The sequence below is a fragment of the Leptodactylus fuscus genome, chromosome 1, assembly GCF_031893055.1.
Source record: "Leptodactylus fuscus isolate aLepFus1 chromosome 1, aLepFus1.hap2, whole genome shotgun sequence".
NCBI lineage: Eukaryota > Metazoa > Chordata > Amphibia > Anura > Leptodactylidae > Leptodactylus > Leptodactylus fuscus.
This window is the reverse complement of record NC_134265.1, coordinates 696543-716079: the sequence shown is the minus strand read 5'-3', so window position 1 is coordinate 716079 and position 19537 is coordinate 696543. Positions and strand designations below refer to the sequence as shown.

At 48.1% G+C, this 19537-nt stretch overlaps 1 protein-coding gene across 1 annotated transcript; it reads left to right on the top strand.

The window, feature by feature from the left end:
- The first annotated feature begins 397 nt into the window (after positions 1–397).
- Positions 398–18916, top strand: LOC142191328 (uncharacterized). Its single transcript, XM_075262343.1, has 8 exons — positions 398–495; positions 1864–2009; positions 2116–2271; positions 2350–2524; positions 6294–6439; positions 6546–6701; positions 6780–6954; positions 16765–18916. Exons 2-8 carry the CDS (start codon positions 1953–1955, stop codon positions 18270–18272), a joined length of 2373 nt encoding a protein of 790 aa, XP_075118444.1. The 5' UTR covers positions 398–495; positions 1864–1952; the 3' UTR covers positions 18273–18916.
- Positions 18917–19537: the final 621 nt, after the last annotated feature.

Sequence of the window (19537 nt, the reverse complement as noted above, 5' to 3'; positions counted from 1 at the left end):
CGCGCTGTGCTGTGGAGCGGGGAGGAACGCCCCCCTCCCGCTCCTGATAATGCTCGTCTATGGACAAGCTGTGTGAGCAGAGGGAGGGGGGCGTTCCTCCCGGCTCTCACAGCACAGTGCGATTGGCGCCGCGAGGCAGAAGGACGTCTCTGGCTAATGGTCAGAAACGCCCTTCTGACCATAGAAGAGCTACGGTACCGGACCGTAAGCTCTTCACACCGGGCACAGATCAGGAAAGCCGACAGTGCGCTGAATTCAGAGCACTGTCAGCTTTCTGGCAGTATATAACACTGCCTGTGCCCAGATATGGTGAAAGGTCCTCTTTAAGTGAGCCATGCATGATGTTACGGAGACTGACCACTAGAGGGCGCCATACACACTGCTAATGACATCCTGGAGATGAAGTGATAACGGCAGGACCTGATCATGTGACTCCTCCCACACCTATGACATCATCACAGGTCCTGTGAGCAGACGGCTGCTGTACCCGAGGAGGTAAGTGCTCGCTCTCAGCCCTTCTCATACATTCAGTGGCCCCCACACAGTATAATGCCCTCCCCGTGGCCCCCCACATACTATGATATCCTCCTTGTGGCCCCCGCACACTATAATGTCCTCCATGTGGCCCCTGCACACTATAATGTCCTCCATGTGGCCCCCACACAGTATAATGCCCTCCCCGTGGCCCCCGCATACTATGATATCCTCCTTGTGGCCCCCACACACTATAATGTCCTCCATGTGGCCCCCACACAGTATAATGCCCTCCCCGTGGCCCCCCGCATACTATGATATCCTCCTTGTGGCCCCCGCACACTATAATGTCCTCCATGTGGCCCCCACACAGTATAATGCCCTCCCCGTGGCCCCCCGCATACTATGATATCCTCCTTGTGGCCCCCACACACTATAATGTCCTCCTTGTGGCCCCCGCACACTATAATGTCCTCCCCGTGGCCCCACACACTATAATGTCCTCCTTGTGGCCCCCACACACTATAATGTCCTCCATGTGGCCCCCACACACTATAATGTCCTCCTTGTGGCCCCCGCACACTATAATGTCCTCCATGTGGCCCCCACACACTATAATGTCCTCCCTGTGGCCCCCACACACTATAACGTCCTCCCTGTGGCCCCCGCACACTATAATGTCCTGGGTAGCACGGCTCATTCTGCTGGAGCCTCCTGGGCTGATCGGCATCAGGTTTTGGTTCTTTCTGATCCAATTTGTGTTGCAACACCCCGGGCAGCACTGAACACCCCGGGCAGCACTGAACACCCCGGGCAGCACTGAACACCCCGGGCAGCACTGAACACCCCGGGCAGCACTGAACACCCCGGACAGCACTGAACACCCCGGGCAGCACTGAACACCCCGGGCAGCACTGAACACCCCGGACAGCACTGAACACCCCGGGCAGCACTGAACACCCCGGACAGCACTGAACACCCCCGGGCCGCACTGAACCCCCCGGGCCGCACTGAACCCCCCGGGCCGCACTGAACCCCCCGGGCCGCACTGAACACCCCGGGCCGCACTGAACACCCCGGGCCGCACTGAACACCCCGGGCCGCACTGAACCCCCCGGGCCGCACTGAACCCCCCGGGCAGCACTGAACACCCCGGGCAGCACTGAACACCCCTCAGCCAGTACGCTTGAGGCTGGTCTAATACTCCCAATGAGATTCTGCTCAGCCTATCACACACCTTATATACCCACCAAGCCCGCCCACAACAAGTCACTCCCTTCCTGAGCTACACGCAAGTAGGAGGTGGTGATAATAATGGGACTCAGCTCTTCTATTTATTCCATGGGGTTCCGTGTAGTGATTCCATTGTCTCATCTTCTCTCCATTCAGGTTCCTACAATATAGAATCCTCTCAGTATCTTCTATATAAGAGAATATTCCTGATTGATCCATCAAGGGTGGAAAGAGACAGGAACAAGATGGCGGAGAGTCTATTAAATCTCACCCTAGAGATCATCTACCAGCTTACTGGAGAGGTGAGAGGTTCTGATGATGTCATCATGACATCATTCTTATCTGGAGAGGTGATGGACTCTGGACATGTCTGTAGTGAGATTTATTCATGTGTCCCCCCATAACCAGGATTACACCGTAGTGAAGAAGACCTCTAGTGGGCGCTGTCAGGCCCCTGTGTATGATGGATATGGAGGAACCCTGAGCCCTATCCCGAGGGAGGAGATCAATGGACAGAAGATCCTAGAGATCACCCACAAGATGCTGGAGCTGCTGACTGGAGAGGTGACCGTGCGGGGGATGCTGGGACATTATACAGTAACTGGAGGGGGAGGGGTGATGACTGTATCATTGTGTTGTCAGGTTCCTATAAGGTGTCAGGATGTCGCTGTCTATTTCTCCATGGAGGAGTGGGAGTATTTAGAAGGACACGAGGATTGGTACAAAGATGTGAGCGACATGAATGCTATATCTATAAGAATGAAGGAAGATCCCTATGTGAGAGGTGATGAGGAGTGTGAGGAGGACATTGCTACAGGTAAGGGGTCACCGCTATATAACGCACAGAAGGGTCACACATTGTTTAGACTGTTTGTTGTTCCCCATTCAGGTAAAATACTAATAATACCGGAATATAAATGTGATCCCGCTATAGGGGGTAATAAATGTAGTATAGAACGGACAGCAGGAATATGTCACCTTAGGGGTCGGAGCCTGACCGCTGACTGTGATGGCTGCTTAGACCCACAGCAGCTCCATCACCACTGAACCTGAACCAGCTACAAATACCCGCCTAACCATGGTCAAAATCAGTAGAGATAGAGGTGGTGACCAAGCTGATCGCTCCAAAACGACATCTGAACAAGCAGATATGCAACACTTCTTAAGAAGCACTCCACATGTTCCCCGGGGCCGCCTTCTAAAATGGAGACAAGGAGATGCTGACACTGACCTGCAGGGTGAGGACTCGAAATCTGTCTGCTACTCATCTGGAGTCACACAAAGCTTTCTTGGTAAAGCCCTCTCGCAGGCTATTGCCCCTGTTCTCTCTGATATAGCAGACCTGAGTAGGCCCAAAATGAATGGGCCGAGTCCGGAGGGGGCTGCCACGAGGTGGACGCCGCGGCGGCTTAATGAGCCTCGGAATCCCCCTGAAGAAAGGGCAGCTCGCTTCCTTGTTCCGTGAGCAGCAATACGCCGTTAATGGTAAAAAAGAGCGCTAGCGGTCTACATAGACCTCTATTGTGAGGGGGCGGATTATGACGTGGATTCCGTGCCAAAATCTGGCCCCTATGAAGGAGCCCATAGCTCCATTGTGTGTGTGTGTGTGTGTGTGTGTGTGTGTGTGTATATATGTGTGAGTGTGAAGTTCATCAGAAGGCTGACAGACCCAACTCCACATGCTGCAGCACAAGCCACCAGCAGTCAGACTAAGATGGTCTCTAAGACACAAGATTCTTTGGAAGCAGATCAGGAGACCCCAGTGATTGCCATTGCAGCAGCGCCTCGGCCGTCTGTCAGAGCAGATCATTCAGAGATTGAATTGGAGAAAAATAAGGAGATTTACTGTGATGGAGTCTTCCTGCATATTAGTGGGCATGGACAACCTAACGTACAAGATCCTCCTGCTGAGCTGCCTCATTACTGAACACCATCACCCAGGATAATCAGGGCTGGAAACAGCCGTCACATCTTACCGAAAGGAATCACCCTCAGTTTGGAGAGAAGCCATCTAGACGTTGCACCTTTAATTGAGTTGAGCCTTGCACTAGCAGAATGTTAGGCCCTTTGGGTGAGTTAAGCCTTGCACCAGCAGAGATTTAGTTTTTGGCCCTTTGGGTGAGTTGAGCCTTGCACCAGCAGTGTTTTTGGCCCTTGGCGTGAGTGGAGCCTTGCACCAGCAGTGTTTTATTTTTTTGGCCCTTGGAGGTGAGCCCTAAAAAATTATTTTGCAGGCCCTTGGGGGGTATCCATGAAAAATTAATGAACGTTTTAAAGAATTACATTAGGGTGAAGGGGCTGAGGTTGGAGGAGGAGGAGGATGAGTGAATTGGGTGCTGGCAGCCCCTTCCAGTACCTGGACTGTGGACTGGATACCCAGCTGGATATCCACGTCCTCGCCCACGTCCCCTGCTGCAGAATTGGCAGGTTCGCTGTATGGGGAATGTATGTATATGGGTATGTATATACATACAGTGTTCCTGCAGTATAGCGCTGAAAAGAGATGTTGTATAAGAATGTTTTCCTGCCTCCCTATCACTCCAAAACGAAAATGAGACAAAGATGGCCGACACTATTCTTATGAATCCGAGGTCACATGTTTTCGGCAGCTAATGGGTTTTTCCAAATATTTTTCACTGCCTCTGTTGTCGTAGTTCCTGTCCCACCTCCCCAGGACTATACCCCAAGGTGCTGTGTCCGCCTCCTAGTGACCGGGACTATACCCCAAGGTGCTGTGTCCGCCTCCTAGTGACCAGGACTATACCCCAAGGTGCTGTGTCCGCCTCCTGGTGACCGGGACTATACCCCAAGGTGCTGTGTCCGCCTCCTGGTGACCGGGACTATACCCCAAGGTGCTGTGTCTGCCTCCTAGTGACCGGGACTATACCCCAAGGTGCTGTGTCCGCCTCCTAGTGACCGGGACTATACCCCAAGGTGCTGTGTCCGCCTCCTGGTGACCGGGACTATACCCCAAGGTGCTGTGTCTGCCTCCTAGTGACCGGGACTATACCCCAAGGTGCTGTGTCCGCCTCCTAGTGACCGGGACTATACCCCAAGGTGCTGTGTCTGCCTCCTAGTGACCGGGACTATACCCCAAGGTGCTGTGTCCGCCTCCTGGTGACCGGGACTATACCCCAAGGTGCTGTGTCCGCCTCCTAGTGACCGGGACTATACCCCAAGGTGCCGTGTCCGCCTCCTAGTGACCGGGACTATACCCCAAGGTGCTGTGTCCGCCTCCTAGTGACCGGGACTATACCCCAAGGTGCTGTGTCCGCCTCCTGGTGACCGGGACTATACCCCAAGGTGCTGTGTCCGCCTCCTAGTGACCGGGACTATACCCCAAGGTGCTGTGTCCGCCTCCTAGTGACCAGGACTATACCCCAAGGTGCTGTGTCCGCTGAGTAACATGGAATAAATGTCAGAATACTTTGATAACAGCATCTGAGTGTGCCTGGTCCCTCGTGTTCTCCGAGCTCGTTCATTTATCCATTCCCCGGGGTGTTCCCCCAACACATCATGTAAGATTCTGCTCATTCCAGTAAGTCACAAAGCTACAGATTCCCGTTGGCCACTTTCTCCTCTGCATTAGTACCTTGTTGTTGCACGTTGTGTACTAGGCTGTAATACTTCCTCTTCTGTCGGGGGTGGCTGTACAGTTAGTTCCAGTGTGCTGTAATATCAGGGGCCGAGTGTCTTCACCTCTATGGCCAGTAGATTGGAGTCCAGACAGAAATGTGGGAGATCTATCTGTGACAGTTGTGGCTGTTCCAAGAGATCGATGGACGAACCATCACTTGTTGTGACTGAAGCTGCAGGGAAAGTCAGTGTCATCTTTCCAAGTGTCAGCTCCGTATCTTTGGACTCTTCCTCACCTTCTTGAGGGTTTCTTCCCCTCCTTAGTGGGTAGCACGGCTCATTCTGCTGGAGCCTCCTGGGCTGATCGGCATCAGGTTTTGGTTCTTTCTGATCCAATTTGTGTTGCAACACCCCGGGCAGCACTGAACACCCCGGGCAGCACTGAACACCCCGGGCCGCACTGAACACCCCGGGCCGCACTGAACACCCCGGGCCGCACTGAACACCCCGGGCCGCACTGAACACCCCGGGCCGCACTGAACACCCCGGGCCGCACTGAACACCCCGGGCCGCACTGAACACCCCGGGCCGCACTGAACACCCCGGGCCGCACTGAACACCCCGGGCCGCACTGAACACCCCGGGCCGCACTGAACACCCCGGGCCGCACTGAACACCCCGGGCCGCACTGAACACCCCGGGCCGCACTGAACACCCCGGGCCGCACTGAACACCCCGGGCCGCACTGAACACCCCGGGCCGCACTGAACACCCCGGGCCGCACTGAACACCCCTCAGCCAGTACGCTTGAGGCTGGTCAAAAACTCCCAATGAGATTCTGTTCAGCCTATCACACACCTTATATACCCACCAAGCCCGCCCACAACAAGTCACTCCCTTCCTGAGCTACACGCAAGTAGGAGGTGGTGATAATAATGGGACTCAGCTCTTCTATTTATTCCATGGGGTTCCGTGTAGTGATTCCATTGTCTCATCTTCTCTCCATTCAGGTTCCTACAATATAGAATCCTCTCAGTATCTTCTATATAAGAGAATATTCCTGATTGATCCATCAAGGGTGGAAAGAGACAGGAACAAGATGGCGGAAAGTCTATTAAATCTCACCCTAGAGATCATCTACCAGCTTACTGGAGAGGTGAGAGGTTCTGATGATGTCATCATGACATCATTCTTATCTGGAGAGGTGATGGACTCTGGACATGTCTGTAGTGAGATTTATTCATGTGTCCCCCCATAACCAGGATTACACCGTAGTGAAGAAGACCTCTAGTGGGCGCTGTCAGGCCCCTGTGTATGATGGATATGGAGGAACCCTGAGCCCTATCCCGAGGGAGGAGATCAATGGACAGAAGATCCTAGAGATCACCCACAAGATGCTGGAGCTGCTGACTGGAGAGGTGACACTGCTGGGAATGCTGGGACATTATACAGTAACTGGAGGGGGAGGGGTGATGACTGTATCATTGTGTTGTCAGGTTCCTATAAGGTGTCAGGATGTCGCTGTCTATTTCTCCATGGAGGAGTGGGAGTATTTAGAAGGACACGAGGATCGGTACAAAGATGTGAGCGACATGAATGCTATATCTATGAGAATAAAGGAAGATCCCTATGTGAGAGGTGATGAGGAGTGTGAGGAGGACATTGCTACAGGTAAGGGGTCACCGCTATATAACGCACAGAAGGGTCACTGATTGTTTAGACTGTTTGTTGTTCCCCATTCAGGTAAAATACTAATAATACCGGAATATAAATGTGATCCCGCTATAGGGGGTAATAAATGTAGTATAGAACGGACAGCAGGAATATGTCACCTTAGGGGTCGGAGCCTGACCGCTGACTGTGATGGCTGCTTAGACCCACAGCAGCTCCATCACCACTGAACCTGAACCAGCTACAAATACCCGCCTAACCATGGTCAAAATCAGTAGAGATAGAGGTGGTGACCAAGCTGATCGCTCCAAAACGACATCTGAACAAGCAGATATGCAACACTTCTTAAGAAGCACTCCACATGTTCCCCGGGGCCGCCTTCTAAAATGGAGACAAGGAGATGCTGACACTGACCTGCAGGGTGAGGACTCGAAATCTGTCTGCTACTCATCTGGAGTCACACAGCTTTCTTGGTAAAGCCCTCTCGCAGGCTATTGCCCCTGTTCTCTCTGATATAGCAGACCTGAGTAGGCCCAAAATGAATGGGCCGAGTCCGGAGGGGGCTGCCACGAGGTGGACGCCGCGGCGGCTTAATGAGCCTCGGAATCCCCCTGAAGAAAGGGCAGCTCGCTTCCTTGTTCCGTGAGCAGCAATACGCCGTTAATGGTAAAAAAGAGCGCTAGCGGTCTACATAGACCTCTATTGTGAGGGGGCGGATTATGACGTGGATTCCGTGCCAAAATCTGGCCCCTATGAAGGAGCCCATAGCTCCATTGTGTTTGTGTGTGTGTGTGTGTGTGTGTGTGTGTGTGTATATATGTGTGAGTGTGAAGTTCATCAGAAGGCTGACAGACCCAACTCCACATGCTGCAGCACAAGCCACCAGCAGTCAGACTAAGATGGTCTCTAAGACACAAGATTCTTTGGAAGCAGATCAGGAGACCCCAGTGATTGCCATTGCAGCAGCGCCTCGGCCGTCTGTCAGAGCAGATCATTCAGAGATTGAATTGGAGAAAAATAAGGAGATTTACTGTGATGGAGTCTTCCTGCATATTAGTGGGCATGGACAACCTAACGTACAAGATCCTCCTGCTGAGCTGCCTCATTACTGAACACCATCACCCAGGATAATCAGGGCTGGAAACAGCCGTCACATCTTACCGAAAGGAATCACCCTCAGTTTGGAGAGAAGCCATCTAGACGTTGCACCTTTAATTGAGTTGAGCCTTGCACTAGCAGAATGTTAGGCCCTTTGGGTGAGTTGAGCCTTGCACCAGCAGAGATTTAGTTTTTGGCCCTTTGGGTGAGTTGAGCCTTGCACCAGCAGAGATTTAGTTTTTGGCCCTTTGGGTGAGTTAAGCCTTGCACCAGCAGAGATTTAGTTTTTGGCCCTTTGGGTGAGTTGAGCCTTGCACCAGCAGAGATTTAGTTTTTGGCCCTTTGGGTGAGTTGAGCCTTGCACCAGCAGAGATTTAGTTTTTGGCCCTTTGGGTGAGTTAAGCCTTGCACCAGCAGTGTTTTTGGCCCTTGGCGTGAGTGGAGCCTTGCACCAGCAGTGTTTTATTTTTTTGGCCCTTGGAGGTGAGCCCTAAAAAATTATTTTGCAGGCCCTTGGGGGGTATCCATGAAAAATTAATGAACTTTTTAAAGAATTACATTAGGGTGAAGGGGCTGAGGTTGGAGGAGGAGGAGTGAATTGGGTGCTGGCAGCCCCTTCCAGTACCTGGACTGTGGACTGGATACCCAGCTGGATATCCACGTCCTCGCCCACGTCCCCTGCTGCAGAATTGGCAGGTTCGCTGTATGGGGAATGTATGTATATGGGTATGTATATACATACAGTGTTCCTGCAGTATAGCGCTGAAAAGAGATGTTGTATAAGAATGTTTTCCTGCCTCCCTATCACTCCAAAACGAAAATGAGACAAAGATGGCCGACACTATTCTTATGAATCCGAGGTCACATGTTTTCAGCAGCCAATGGGTTTTTCCAAATTTTTTTTTCACTGCCTCCGTTGTCGTAGTTCCTGTCCCACCTCCACTGCACAGTTATTGGTGCAAAAAACACGCCAGGGAAAGTGGGAGGGGATACGAATTTTTACTGCGTTTGCCGTGTGTTCGATTGGAATCGAATATATCGAACAACCTGATATTCGATTGAATACTAATTTGATGGAACGCCGTTCGCTCATCTCTAATAATAACCCATTCAAACACACTGTATATGTTATTTGATGATATATACCAGTACTCTAAGTGTGATTTCCATTGTTCTTCTGACCTTCTTTGTTCACAATTCTCCTTCTTCTTATTCTAATTACTATTCTTGATATGATTGTAGTCACTATTGTCACTTCTGTCTTTGTCACTAATAAGACATGCTCATATACTTCATTAGGGTAAGTGCTGGGTATAGTATCTAATATTAACACACTTCTTCATGGGCACTCCCATGGCTCCATACTGATCAGGACTTACTTCTCACCCTCATTTACCACTAGACCCTGTCCTAGACTTTTGGGATTGGCTCAAGGTGGGATTAGTGGAGTTTTGGGTCAACTCCTCTGAGACCTCTTATTCGTAGACTTTGTGTGTCTAAACAATTTCTCTCTTTTCATCTAACCTTTCCTTTACTAATCCCTCTCATTTCTCTCTCTCACTTCTTCTTCCTCTTTTTTTATATTGGTCTTGCTTTTCTTTTTTCTTACTCCTCACTATCTCTCTACTTTCCCAAATGGCCAAATTGGCTTGTTCTTCTCTTAACGTCAGAGGGTTCAATTCTCCACAAAAAAGGCACTATGTTCTCTTGATATTTCGTAAACAAAATGTTAACATTGCCTTTCTTTAAGAAACCCATTTCAAAGGATCCCGTATCCCTGTGCTTCCGAAATCGCACTATTCCCAATGGTTTCATAATTCTCATCCCACCTCAGCCTCTAAAGGAGTCACCACCTTGATTCACCGAGATGTTCCCTTTGTTTGCCAAAGCCAGTATTCTGATGCGGAAGGTAGAATGTGGCTACTTAAAGGTTCTATAGCTTCGAAAGCTTTCACCCTGGCTAACTTTTACGCTGCAGGTAAGTATAAGGCTTTTGGAGCTCACCATATATTCCATGGAACACCTTGGGGTGCACGAAACTTCTCCCTCGGACTCTTAGGGCTTCGACGTGTACAAGAAAAAAAGGAAATTAAGTTCTGCAGCTTACCGATGTTCTTTTATATTAAAATATAACCTTTATTCCATTTGTAGAATAAAAAAGAAAAAACATACAAAAAGAAAAAAAACAAATAATCTAATCGTTTTTTTACATTTTTTTTTTTTTTCTTTTTGTATGTTTTTTCTTTTTTAGTCTACAAATGGAATAAAGGTTAACTTTTACGCTCCCGATAAAGGTCAAATTCCATGGCTGTTGTCCGCGCTGCAAACCCTGAAACTGTTTGCAGAAGGTACAGTTATCGTAGGAGGAGATTTTAACATTGCCTTCAACCCTCATCTCGACTAATCCACATTGGCTTCATCTGTCTCATAAAGAGCTTTGAGAAAGATTGCAACCTCCTCTCAGGAACTCAACCTAGTGGATATATGGAGACTTTACCACCCCACAGTCAAAGACTTTACCTTCTACTCTACGCCAAATAATTCTTACCACCGATTGGATTATATATTCCTCTCCAAAGACCTCCTACCTCACTCTACCTCATCAGAACTTGGCCCCATCACTATTTCGGACCATGCTCCCACTCTGGATTCCGTTGAGCTCCGTTATCTGCCTAAGCCTCATTGGACATGGAGACTTAATGAGACTCTTCTGGACTCAGATGAAAATGTTCAATTTCTCTCAAAACATATTGAGGGCTTTTTTTTTTTTTGTCTTTAATTCAACTTCTGATGTGAGCAGGACTATGATTTGGGAGGCCCATAAAGTGGAATTCTTATTTCCCTTGCATCCAAAGTTAAAAGGTTCCGTCAGAAGGAAGTTGACAATCTTCTGAACTGCATATCTATTATTGAACGTCTCCACAAAAAATCTCAAGCCGTGTCCAAGAAAGATGAACTTGCTCTCTTCAGAGAAAAATTGTTGGATGTACTTAGCTGCATTGGAGAAGTTCGGACTGCCCACACAATTTATAAGGGCAATACTTTCCCTGGACTCACAACCTTCGGGAAAACTGAAGATCAACGGCATACTTTCTCAAAGCTTTTGCATTTCCAGTGGGACGCACCAGGGCTGTCCACTCTCGCCCACTTTATTCATACTTGTCTTGGAAACCCTTCTTCACGCAGTGAGACATGATTCTAAAGTGTAAGGTATGCGCTTGAAAGGACAGACTTTTCAATCTACTGCTTATGTAGATGATGTACTGTTCATTATTCCCAATCCTGCAGAGGGGCTCCCAGCCCTAGTGGAACTTCTTACGCATTATGGTACTCTTTCACGCTATAAAGCCAACTTTATGAAATCTGAGGTTCTCAACATCACCATCGATGATGCTACTGTCTCCTCACTCAAGAGATCAGCGCCCTTTGTGTGGTCCACCTCTGCACTTAAATATCTGGGGATTCAATTGCCTCCTCCTCTAGAAGGTCTTTACACAGCGAATTTTCCACCGTTATTGGCAGAACTAAGAAACTCTCTATCGACATGAGTCGCTCCCCTTGTCCTGGCTTGGGAGAAAAAACTTACTCCAGACGTACTTGGTCCCCAAAATCCTGTACAAAATCGCCATGTTACCCATTGCTCTCCCCACTGCATTTTTTTTTAGATCTCTTAGGAGTTTATTCTCTAAGTTCATTTGGAGGAAGAAGACTGATCCTAGGATCTCATGGGCTCAGCTGACAAGGAAAAGGCAACAAGGGGGTATAGGCCTTCCTGATATCCAGAAACATTATACAGCTATCCGCCTGAACTGGTGGGCAGACCTGGAAGCCCCAATGACCTCTTTAATACCTTTTCAACTACTACAAGACAGTCTGGATATTCCTCTTTCGGCAGTACATTGGTTTCCCAATCTGCTTTCAAGAAAGATCACCACTTCTTGCCCGCTCCTACCAGGAGCCACGGCGTATTGGACTGAGCTCTTGCAGGACTTAGCTCCGACACCCTCGCCAATGTCGCCAGTCAGCTTGATTCTATTTCTCCTGGAGACAGATGCAGAACCTTATAGTGATCTTTGATTGATATTTCGTCATCTTCTGCTTAAAGATCTTATTACGCCCACTGGTATAATGCCACTACCTGACATCCTTTGGTTGCTACTGGACATGTCCTTGTCTTTCTTGCACAAACGTCATCTAATGGCTATTTTGTCACGACTGCAGGAAAACTTCACCTTCCGCTCTCAACTAACGGAATTCGAAAAGACAACTATGCTCCGGAAGATCTCTCTTTTTTTTTTTAAATGTAGATCGTGAGCCCCACATAGGGCTCACAATGTACATTTTTCCCTATCAGTATGTCTTTTTTGGAATATGGGATGGAAATCCATGCAAACACGGGGAGAACATACAAACTCCTTGCAGATGGGTTTTTGCCCTTGGCGGGATTTGAACACCAGGGCCCAGTGCTGCAAGGCTGCAGTGCTAACCACTGAGCCACCGTGTGGCCCCTTGGAAGATCTCTCATTTTGTCCATTACTTTGTGGACCCCTCTCTCATTTCAAACCTGCTTAACTGTTGGTGTGGAAAGGGAATTGCAGATCTCTTTATCTGGCGAAGATATGGCTGCTCGCATGGCTTCTCACACTGAATTCGACTACAGGAAAATAGCTACAAATTACGCTGGTGTAGAACTTCTGTGTGGCTACTACAGAAAAAACTTCATATGTCTGACAGGTGCTGAAGATGTTTTTGCTGAGCCAGGCTCCTACCTACACATGTGGTGGGACTGTCCGATTATTAAACTCTTGGTTGGTAATACAGGACCATATTAGGGCTGTGAGCTACCCCTACTTTACCATCACTCCGGCAATGATGATCTTATTCATGCCCTTGAGCCTTCCAGTGATAGACTTGTAACCGACCTCTTGTCTGCTGCAAAGATGGTCATCGCTAGAGATGAGCGAACAGTGTTCTATGGAACTCATGTTCGATCGGATATTAGGCTGTTCGGCATGTTCGAATCGAATCGAACACCGCGTGGTAAAGTGCGCCATTACTTGATTCCCCTCCCACCTTCCCTGGCGCCTTTTTTGCTCCAATAACAGCGCAGGGTAGGTGGGACAGGAACTACGACACCGGTGACGTTGAAAAAAATAGTAAAAACCCATTGGCTGCCGAAAACATGTGACCTCTAATTTAAAAGAACAGCGCCGCCCAGGTTCGCATCATTCTGAGCTTGCAATTCACCGGGGACGGAGGTTTCCGTCCAGTTAGCTAGGGCTTAGATTCTGGGTAGGCAGGGACAGGCTAGGATAGGAAGGAGAAGACAACCAACAGCTCTTGTAAGAGCTAAATTCCAGGGAGAAGCTTGTCAGTGTAACGTGGCACTGACGGGCTCAATCGCCGCAACCCAGCTTTCCCAGGATCCTGAATGGAATACACTGACAGTGTATTCCCGTATACTCTATATATACACCCCCGATCCACGTTCTAATGGTGTGCCCCCCCCACCTCCACCCCAGAAAATAACTTGAATACACTGTAAGTCCCCTAACAATAGAATTGGGGCTACATACACCCTCAATTCTTGCTATTGGTATATAGTGCCAGGGTCTGACTGGGAATTCAAAGAATATATTGGGGTTACATACACCCTCAATTCCAGGGAGAAGCTTGTCAGTGTAACATAGCATTCACGGGCTCAATAGGCGCAACCCAGCTTTCCACAGTTTTCAGGATCCTGAATGGAATACACTGAAAGTGTATTCCCGTATACCCTATATACCCCTGATCCACGTTCCAAGGGTGTGCCCCCCCACCTCCACCCCAGAAACTAACTTGAATACACTGTAAGTCCCCTAACAATAGAATTGGGGCTATATACACCCTCAATTCTTGCTACTGACATATAGTGCCATTTTCTGACTGGGAATTCAAAGAATATATTGGGCCTACATATACCCTCAATTCTTGCTATTGGCATATAGTGCCAGGGTCTGACTGGGAATTCAAAGAATATATTGGGGCTACATACACCCTCAATTCTTGCTAACATCAACAATGCTTTCACCCCTAAACATCACCCCAGTTTATGCCTGTGCTTTTACCCAGCTTTTTTTGTTGATTTAGCTTCCCTCCACATCCACACTGCTTTTGCCCCTAGACATCACCCCTATCCATGCCTCTGCCTCTAGCCATAACTCTTCCACCCCTGGAAACTCATGGTGCAGAAACTGAGGGAGCTGACTTTGAGGAACCCTTGGGATTTGTAGATGGAACTCCATCAAAGGTCTGAGCAGCTCACACACTCTGGTCAAGATATGGTATTGTAGGGTTTCAGCGTGTGTGGACATCAGGCAGATGTAGGCCTTACTGGAGTGTTTTGAGGCTAGCAGCGGCTCCTGTACACTTGCAAAAGTGGGCGCACAAGCGCCGCATTTTCACCAGTAGCTTCGGTACATTTGGGTATGTTTTCAAAAAACGTTGCACCACTAAGTTAGACGTGGGTCAGGCATGGAACGTGTTGGAGGCTGGCAAGCTCCAGAGCCGCTACCAGGTTCCTGCCGTTATCACACATGACAAAAATGCCAGGCCCCAGGTGTGGCAGGGAAAAACACATTGCCATCTCAGCCAGGATGGCATCTGTGACCTCGGAGGCAGTGTGCTGTCTGTCCCCCAAGCTGATGAGCTTCATCGCGGCCTGCTGACGTCTCCCCACACCAGTAGTTGGGGTCGATTCAAGGGTGAAGGAGGAGGGTGGTGTTTCAGCACTCCTGCCAGGAATATTGGGTGGGGAAACAAGGCAGGCCGCCACAGTTTGCGACCCGGTCCCAGCCTCAACTACATTCAGCCAGTGTGCCGTGATTGAGATGTAGCGTCCCTGGCCGCATGCACTTGTCCACGCGTTGGTGGTCAAGTGGAACTTTTGTGCAAAGCGCAGAACTTAGGGCCCGCCTGATGTTACGGGACAAACGCTGGTGCAAGGCTCAACTAACCCCAAGGGCCAAAAACACTGCTGGTGCAAGGCTCTACTCATGCCAAGGGCCTCAATCTCTGCTGGTACAAGGCTCTACTCACTCCAAGGGCCAAAAACACTGCTGGTGCAAGGCTCTACTCATGCCAAGGGCCTCAATCTCTGCTGGTAGCTCAGCTTAAGGTCCTGTAGCTTTGTTTGGAAGGGCTCATGTTAAGGGCTAGAAAAGTGAATTTTGGAAGGTCTCACCACATCACACACTCACACAATGACAGTTCAGGGTGAGGACTAAAGGATTTCCCATTGCCTATTCCATCTGTGGTTGTCATGGTTTAGAGGGGTGGTTGTTACTGTTTGTTGAGCTTAAATTGGGGTTTGTGTCCCTCCATTTGGGGAGTAAAGAAGGTTTCCAGTTATTTTCCCACTTTGATAGAGGTTGTAGTGAGTGTGTATAGTGTGTAGTTGTTAGGCTATGATAGTGGGGTAATAGAGGGGCTTTGGTGTGTTAGATGCCCCCAGACATGCGCCCCCTGCTGTCCCAGTGTCATTCCAGAGGTGTTGGTATCATTTCCTGGGGTGTCATAGTGGACTTGGTGACCCTCCAGACACGGATTTGGGTTTCCCCCTTAACGAGTATCTGTTCCCCATAGACTATAATGGGGTTCGAAACCCGTTCGAACACACGAACAGTGAGCGGCTGATCGAATCGGATTTCGAACCTCGAACATTTTAGTGTTCGCTCATCTCTAGTCATCGCACACTTCTGGTTGCAAACGGAATCCCCGCCACTATCCCTCTGGAGAGAAAAAGTCAACCAGATTTCTAGATTTGAGGAATTGATGAGTTGGTCTTTGAGAACGCACGATCACTACCTTAAGATCTGGACCTCTTGGCTGATCCATAGACCTTGAAACAGGCCTCAGGGAATTTTCCTTTTTTGTTTTTTTTTTTCTCTCTTCTCTTTCTTTTCTATCATTTCTCTCTTTGTGCTTCCCTGTCCCCTTCCCCCATTATTCAATTGTTCAACAGCTTTATTATTGGAATGTGTACACTTCTACATCTGGTACCTTTATACCTGTTTTTGCAACAATTTTGCCATTGTTATTGTACTAAATTTATGAAAATTAATAACAATCTTTAAATTAGAAAAAAAAAATATTTCTTCTTATACCGCAATCACACTATGGAATCCGGACTATAAAATCTGGTCTGTACATCAGTCACATTTCCCAGCCTGAACTCTGTCCACACACCAGGACTCCCCATATCTTAGTGATCTATGACGCTAGCAGTCCTGCTTCCTTGTGACTCCACAGACCCTACTACATACTGTATGGGACAGCAGATCTGCGGTGAGTTCAGGCTGGGAAATCCAGCAGATGTGGTTTGGATTCTAGTGTGTGTATGGGGTGTATTACAGTAAGATTTATGGCATCCTACAGTATTATTCCACAGAAGTGGCCATATTTAAGCAGCCATGGATTGTGTTCACCTCTACAGTGACCTAGAGCAGTGGTGGCGTCTCCTGCCCGGCCTCATTACTAGTCACTATCACTGACCTCCGTCTCAGCACAGTGAATACTAATGGAGTAGGCCGCGCTGCCGTCGTTTGCTGCCTGTGCCACTGACTTCACTTCTTCACATGGTCTGAAACGTCTCAGGCAGCGGCAGCTCAGTGAGGAATATACTTCTAAGATTGTTATTCTATAATAGTAACATCAGTTTTTTCTTTTTGTCAGATGACTGTACCAGGAGCTCAGAGGGACATCTGATATCTACAGATTATAAAGCAGAGGATCATGGTATCACACAAGATCCATATGAAGAACATGTCAATACCCCAGATATACCCTCAGCCCTTCAGGAGAAAGATCTTTCTTCTAATTCATCACAGTCTGTTAAGCAAAATAAAAGCAGCAGAAGTGGTGTTATACATCAGAGAACTCACACAGGAGAGAAGCCATATTCATGCCCAGAATGTGGGAAATGTTTTGCTAAGAAATCAATTTTTGTTAATCATCAAAGAACTCACACAGGAGAGAAGCCATATTCATGCCCAGAATGTGGGAAATGTTTTGTTAAGAAATCAGACAGTGTTAAGCATCAAAGAACTCACACTGGGGAGAAGCCATATTCTTGTTCAGAATGTGGGAAATGTTTTGCTCAGAAATCAGACCTTGTTAAGCATCAAAGAACTCACACTGGGGAGAAGCCATATTCTTGTTCAGAATGTGGGAAATGTTTTGCTCAGCAATCAATTCTTGTTAATCATCAAAGAACTCACACAGGAGAGAAACCTTTTTCATGCCCAGACTGTGGGAAATGGTTTACTGTGAAATCAAGCCTTGTTAAGCATCAAAGAACTCACACAGGAGAGAAGCCATATTCTTGTTCAGAATGTGGGAAATGTTTTGCTCATAGATCAGACCTTGTTAAGCATCAAAGAATTCACGCAGGAAAGAAGTCTTATTCTTGCTCAGAATGTGGGAAATGTTTTTCTCATAGATCAGACCTTGTTAAGCATCAAAGAATTAATGCAGGAGAGAAGCCATATTCATGCCCAGAATGTGGGAAATGTTTTGCTAAGAAATCAGTCCTTGTTAATCATCAAAGAACTCACACAGGAGAGAAGCCATTTTCATGCCCAGACTGTGGGAAATGGTTTACTGTGAAATCAGGCCTTGTTAATCATCAAAGCACTCACACAGGAGAGAAGCCATATTCTTGTTCAGAATGTGGGAAATGTTTTGCTCATAGATCAGACCTTGTTAAGCATCAAAAAATTCACGCAGGAGAGAAGCCATATTCATGCTTAGAATGTGGGAAATGTTTTACTAATAAATCAATTCTTGTTAATCATCAAAGAACTCACACAGGAGTGAAGCCATTTTCATGCCCAGAATGTGTGAAATGTTTTTCTTGGAAATCAGACCTTGTTAAGCATCAAAGAATTCACACAGGAGAGAAGCCATATTCATGCCCAGAATGTGAGAAATGTTTTACTTGGAAATCAGACCTTGTTAAGCATCAAAGAATTCACACAGGAGAGAAGCCATATTCATGCTTAGAATGTGGGAACTGTTTTACTAATAAATCAATTCTTGTTATTCATCAAAGAACTCACACAGGAGAGAAGCCATTTTCATGTCCAGAATGTGGGAAATGTTTTGCTCAGAAATCAGGCCTTGTTAAACATCAGCGTGTTCACAAATGGGAGAAGCAAATTGTAAGTGGATTTTCAACCTGAAAACATTGACCCTTCTAGGTTGTAAGAAGGAACTTATATTCACAGGTTTGGTTTTTTTAGGTTAAATTATTTATTTTTCTTTAACCCCTTCATGCATTCTTACTTACATGTGAGCGGGCGAATGTGGGTAGTTATTGCATCTCCACGTATGTGATTGTGGATGAGTGGGCTCAGAAGCAGAGCCCGTACGATCATCATGGGAGCACATCTGTATCTGACAGCCAGGCTCCCATTACAACATCCAGGACGTTAATAACACCGATCCCCACTGTTTAACCCTTAAGATGCTGTGGTCAATAGTGACCACAGCATCTTGTTTGCTAGTGACACTGAATTCCGCAGGCACCATTGGGAGCGGGTGTTGGTTGTAACTTACACTCTGCTCCTTAACCCTCAAGATGCGGGGGGAGGGTGCCGATATGCATCTTCTGCAGTCTGAGGTCTGGCCAGTGATCCCAGGCTGCTAGTAGCCAGAACTGAGGAAGTTATCCTGCATTTGCAAATACTGACTTCCACTATAGCCTGCAATACACGTGTATAGTGGTGAACCAGCGATCAGTACATTGCTGATTCAGGTCTCCTATTGGAGCAACATGAAGGTGTGTGTGTAGTAGAGCTGAGTGTGTGACATGTATGTAGCTGAGCTCTGTGTGTGTGTAGTAGAGCTGTGTGTGACGTGTATGTAGCAGAGCCGTCTGTGGGTGACTTGTATGTAGCAGAGCTCTGTGTGTGTGTAGTAGAGCTGTGTGTGACGTGTATGTAGCAGAGCCGTCTGCGGGTGACGTGTATGTAGCCGAGCTCTGCGTGTGTAGTAGAGCTGAGTGTGTGACGTGTATGTAGCGGAGCTCTGTGTGTGTGTGTAGTAGAGCTGTGTGTGTGACGTGTATGTAACAGAGCCGTCTGTGTGTGACGTGTATGTAGCCGAGCTCTGTGTGTGTAGTAGAGCTGTGTGTGACGTGTATGTAGCGGAGCCGTCTGCGGGTGACGTGTATGTAGCCGAGCTCTGTGTGTGTGTGTGTGTGTGTGTGTGTGTGACGTGTATGTAACGGAGCCGTAAGTGTGTGACGTGTATGTAGCCGAGCTCTGTGTGTGTAGTAGAGCTGTGTGTGACGTGTATGTAGCGGAGCCGTCTGCGGGTGACGTGTATGTAGTCGAGCTCTGTGTGTGTAGTAGAGCTGTGTGTGACGTGTATGTAGCAGAGCCGTCTGCGGGTGACGTGTATGTAGTCGAGCTCTGTGTGTGTAGTAGAGCTGTGTGTGACGTGT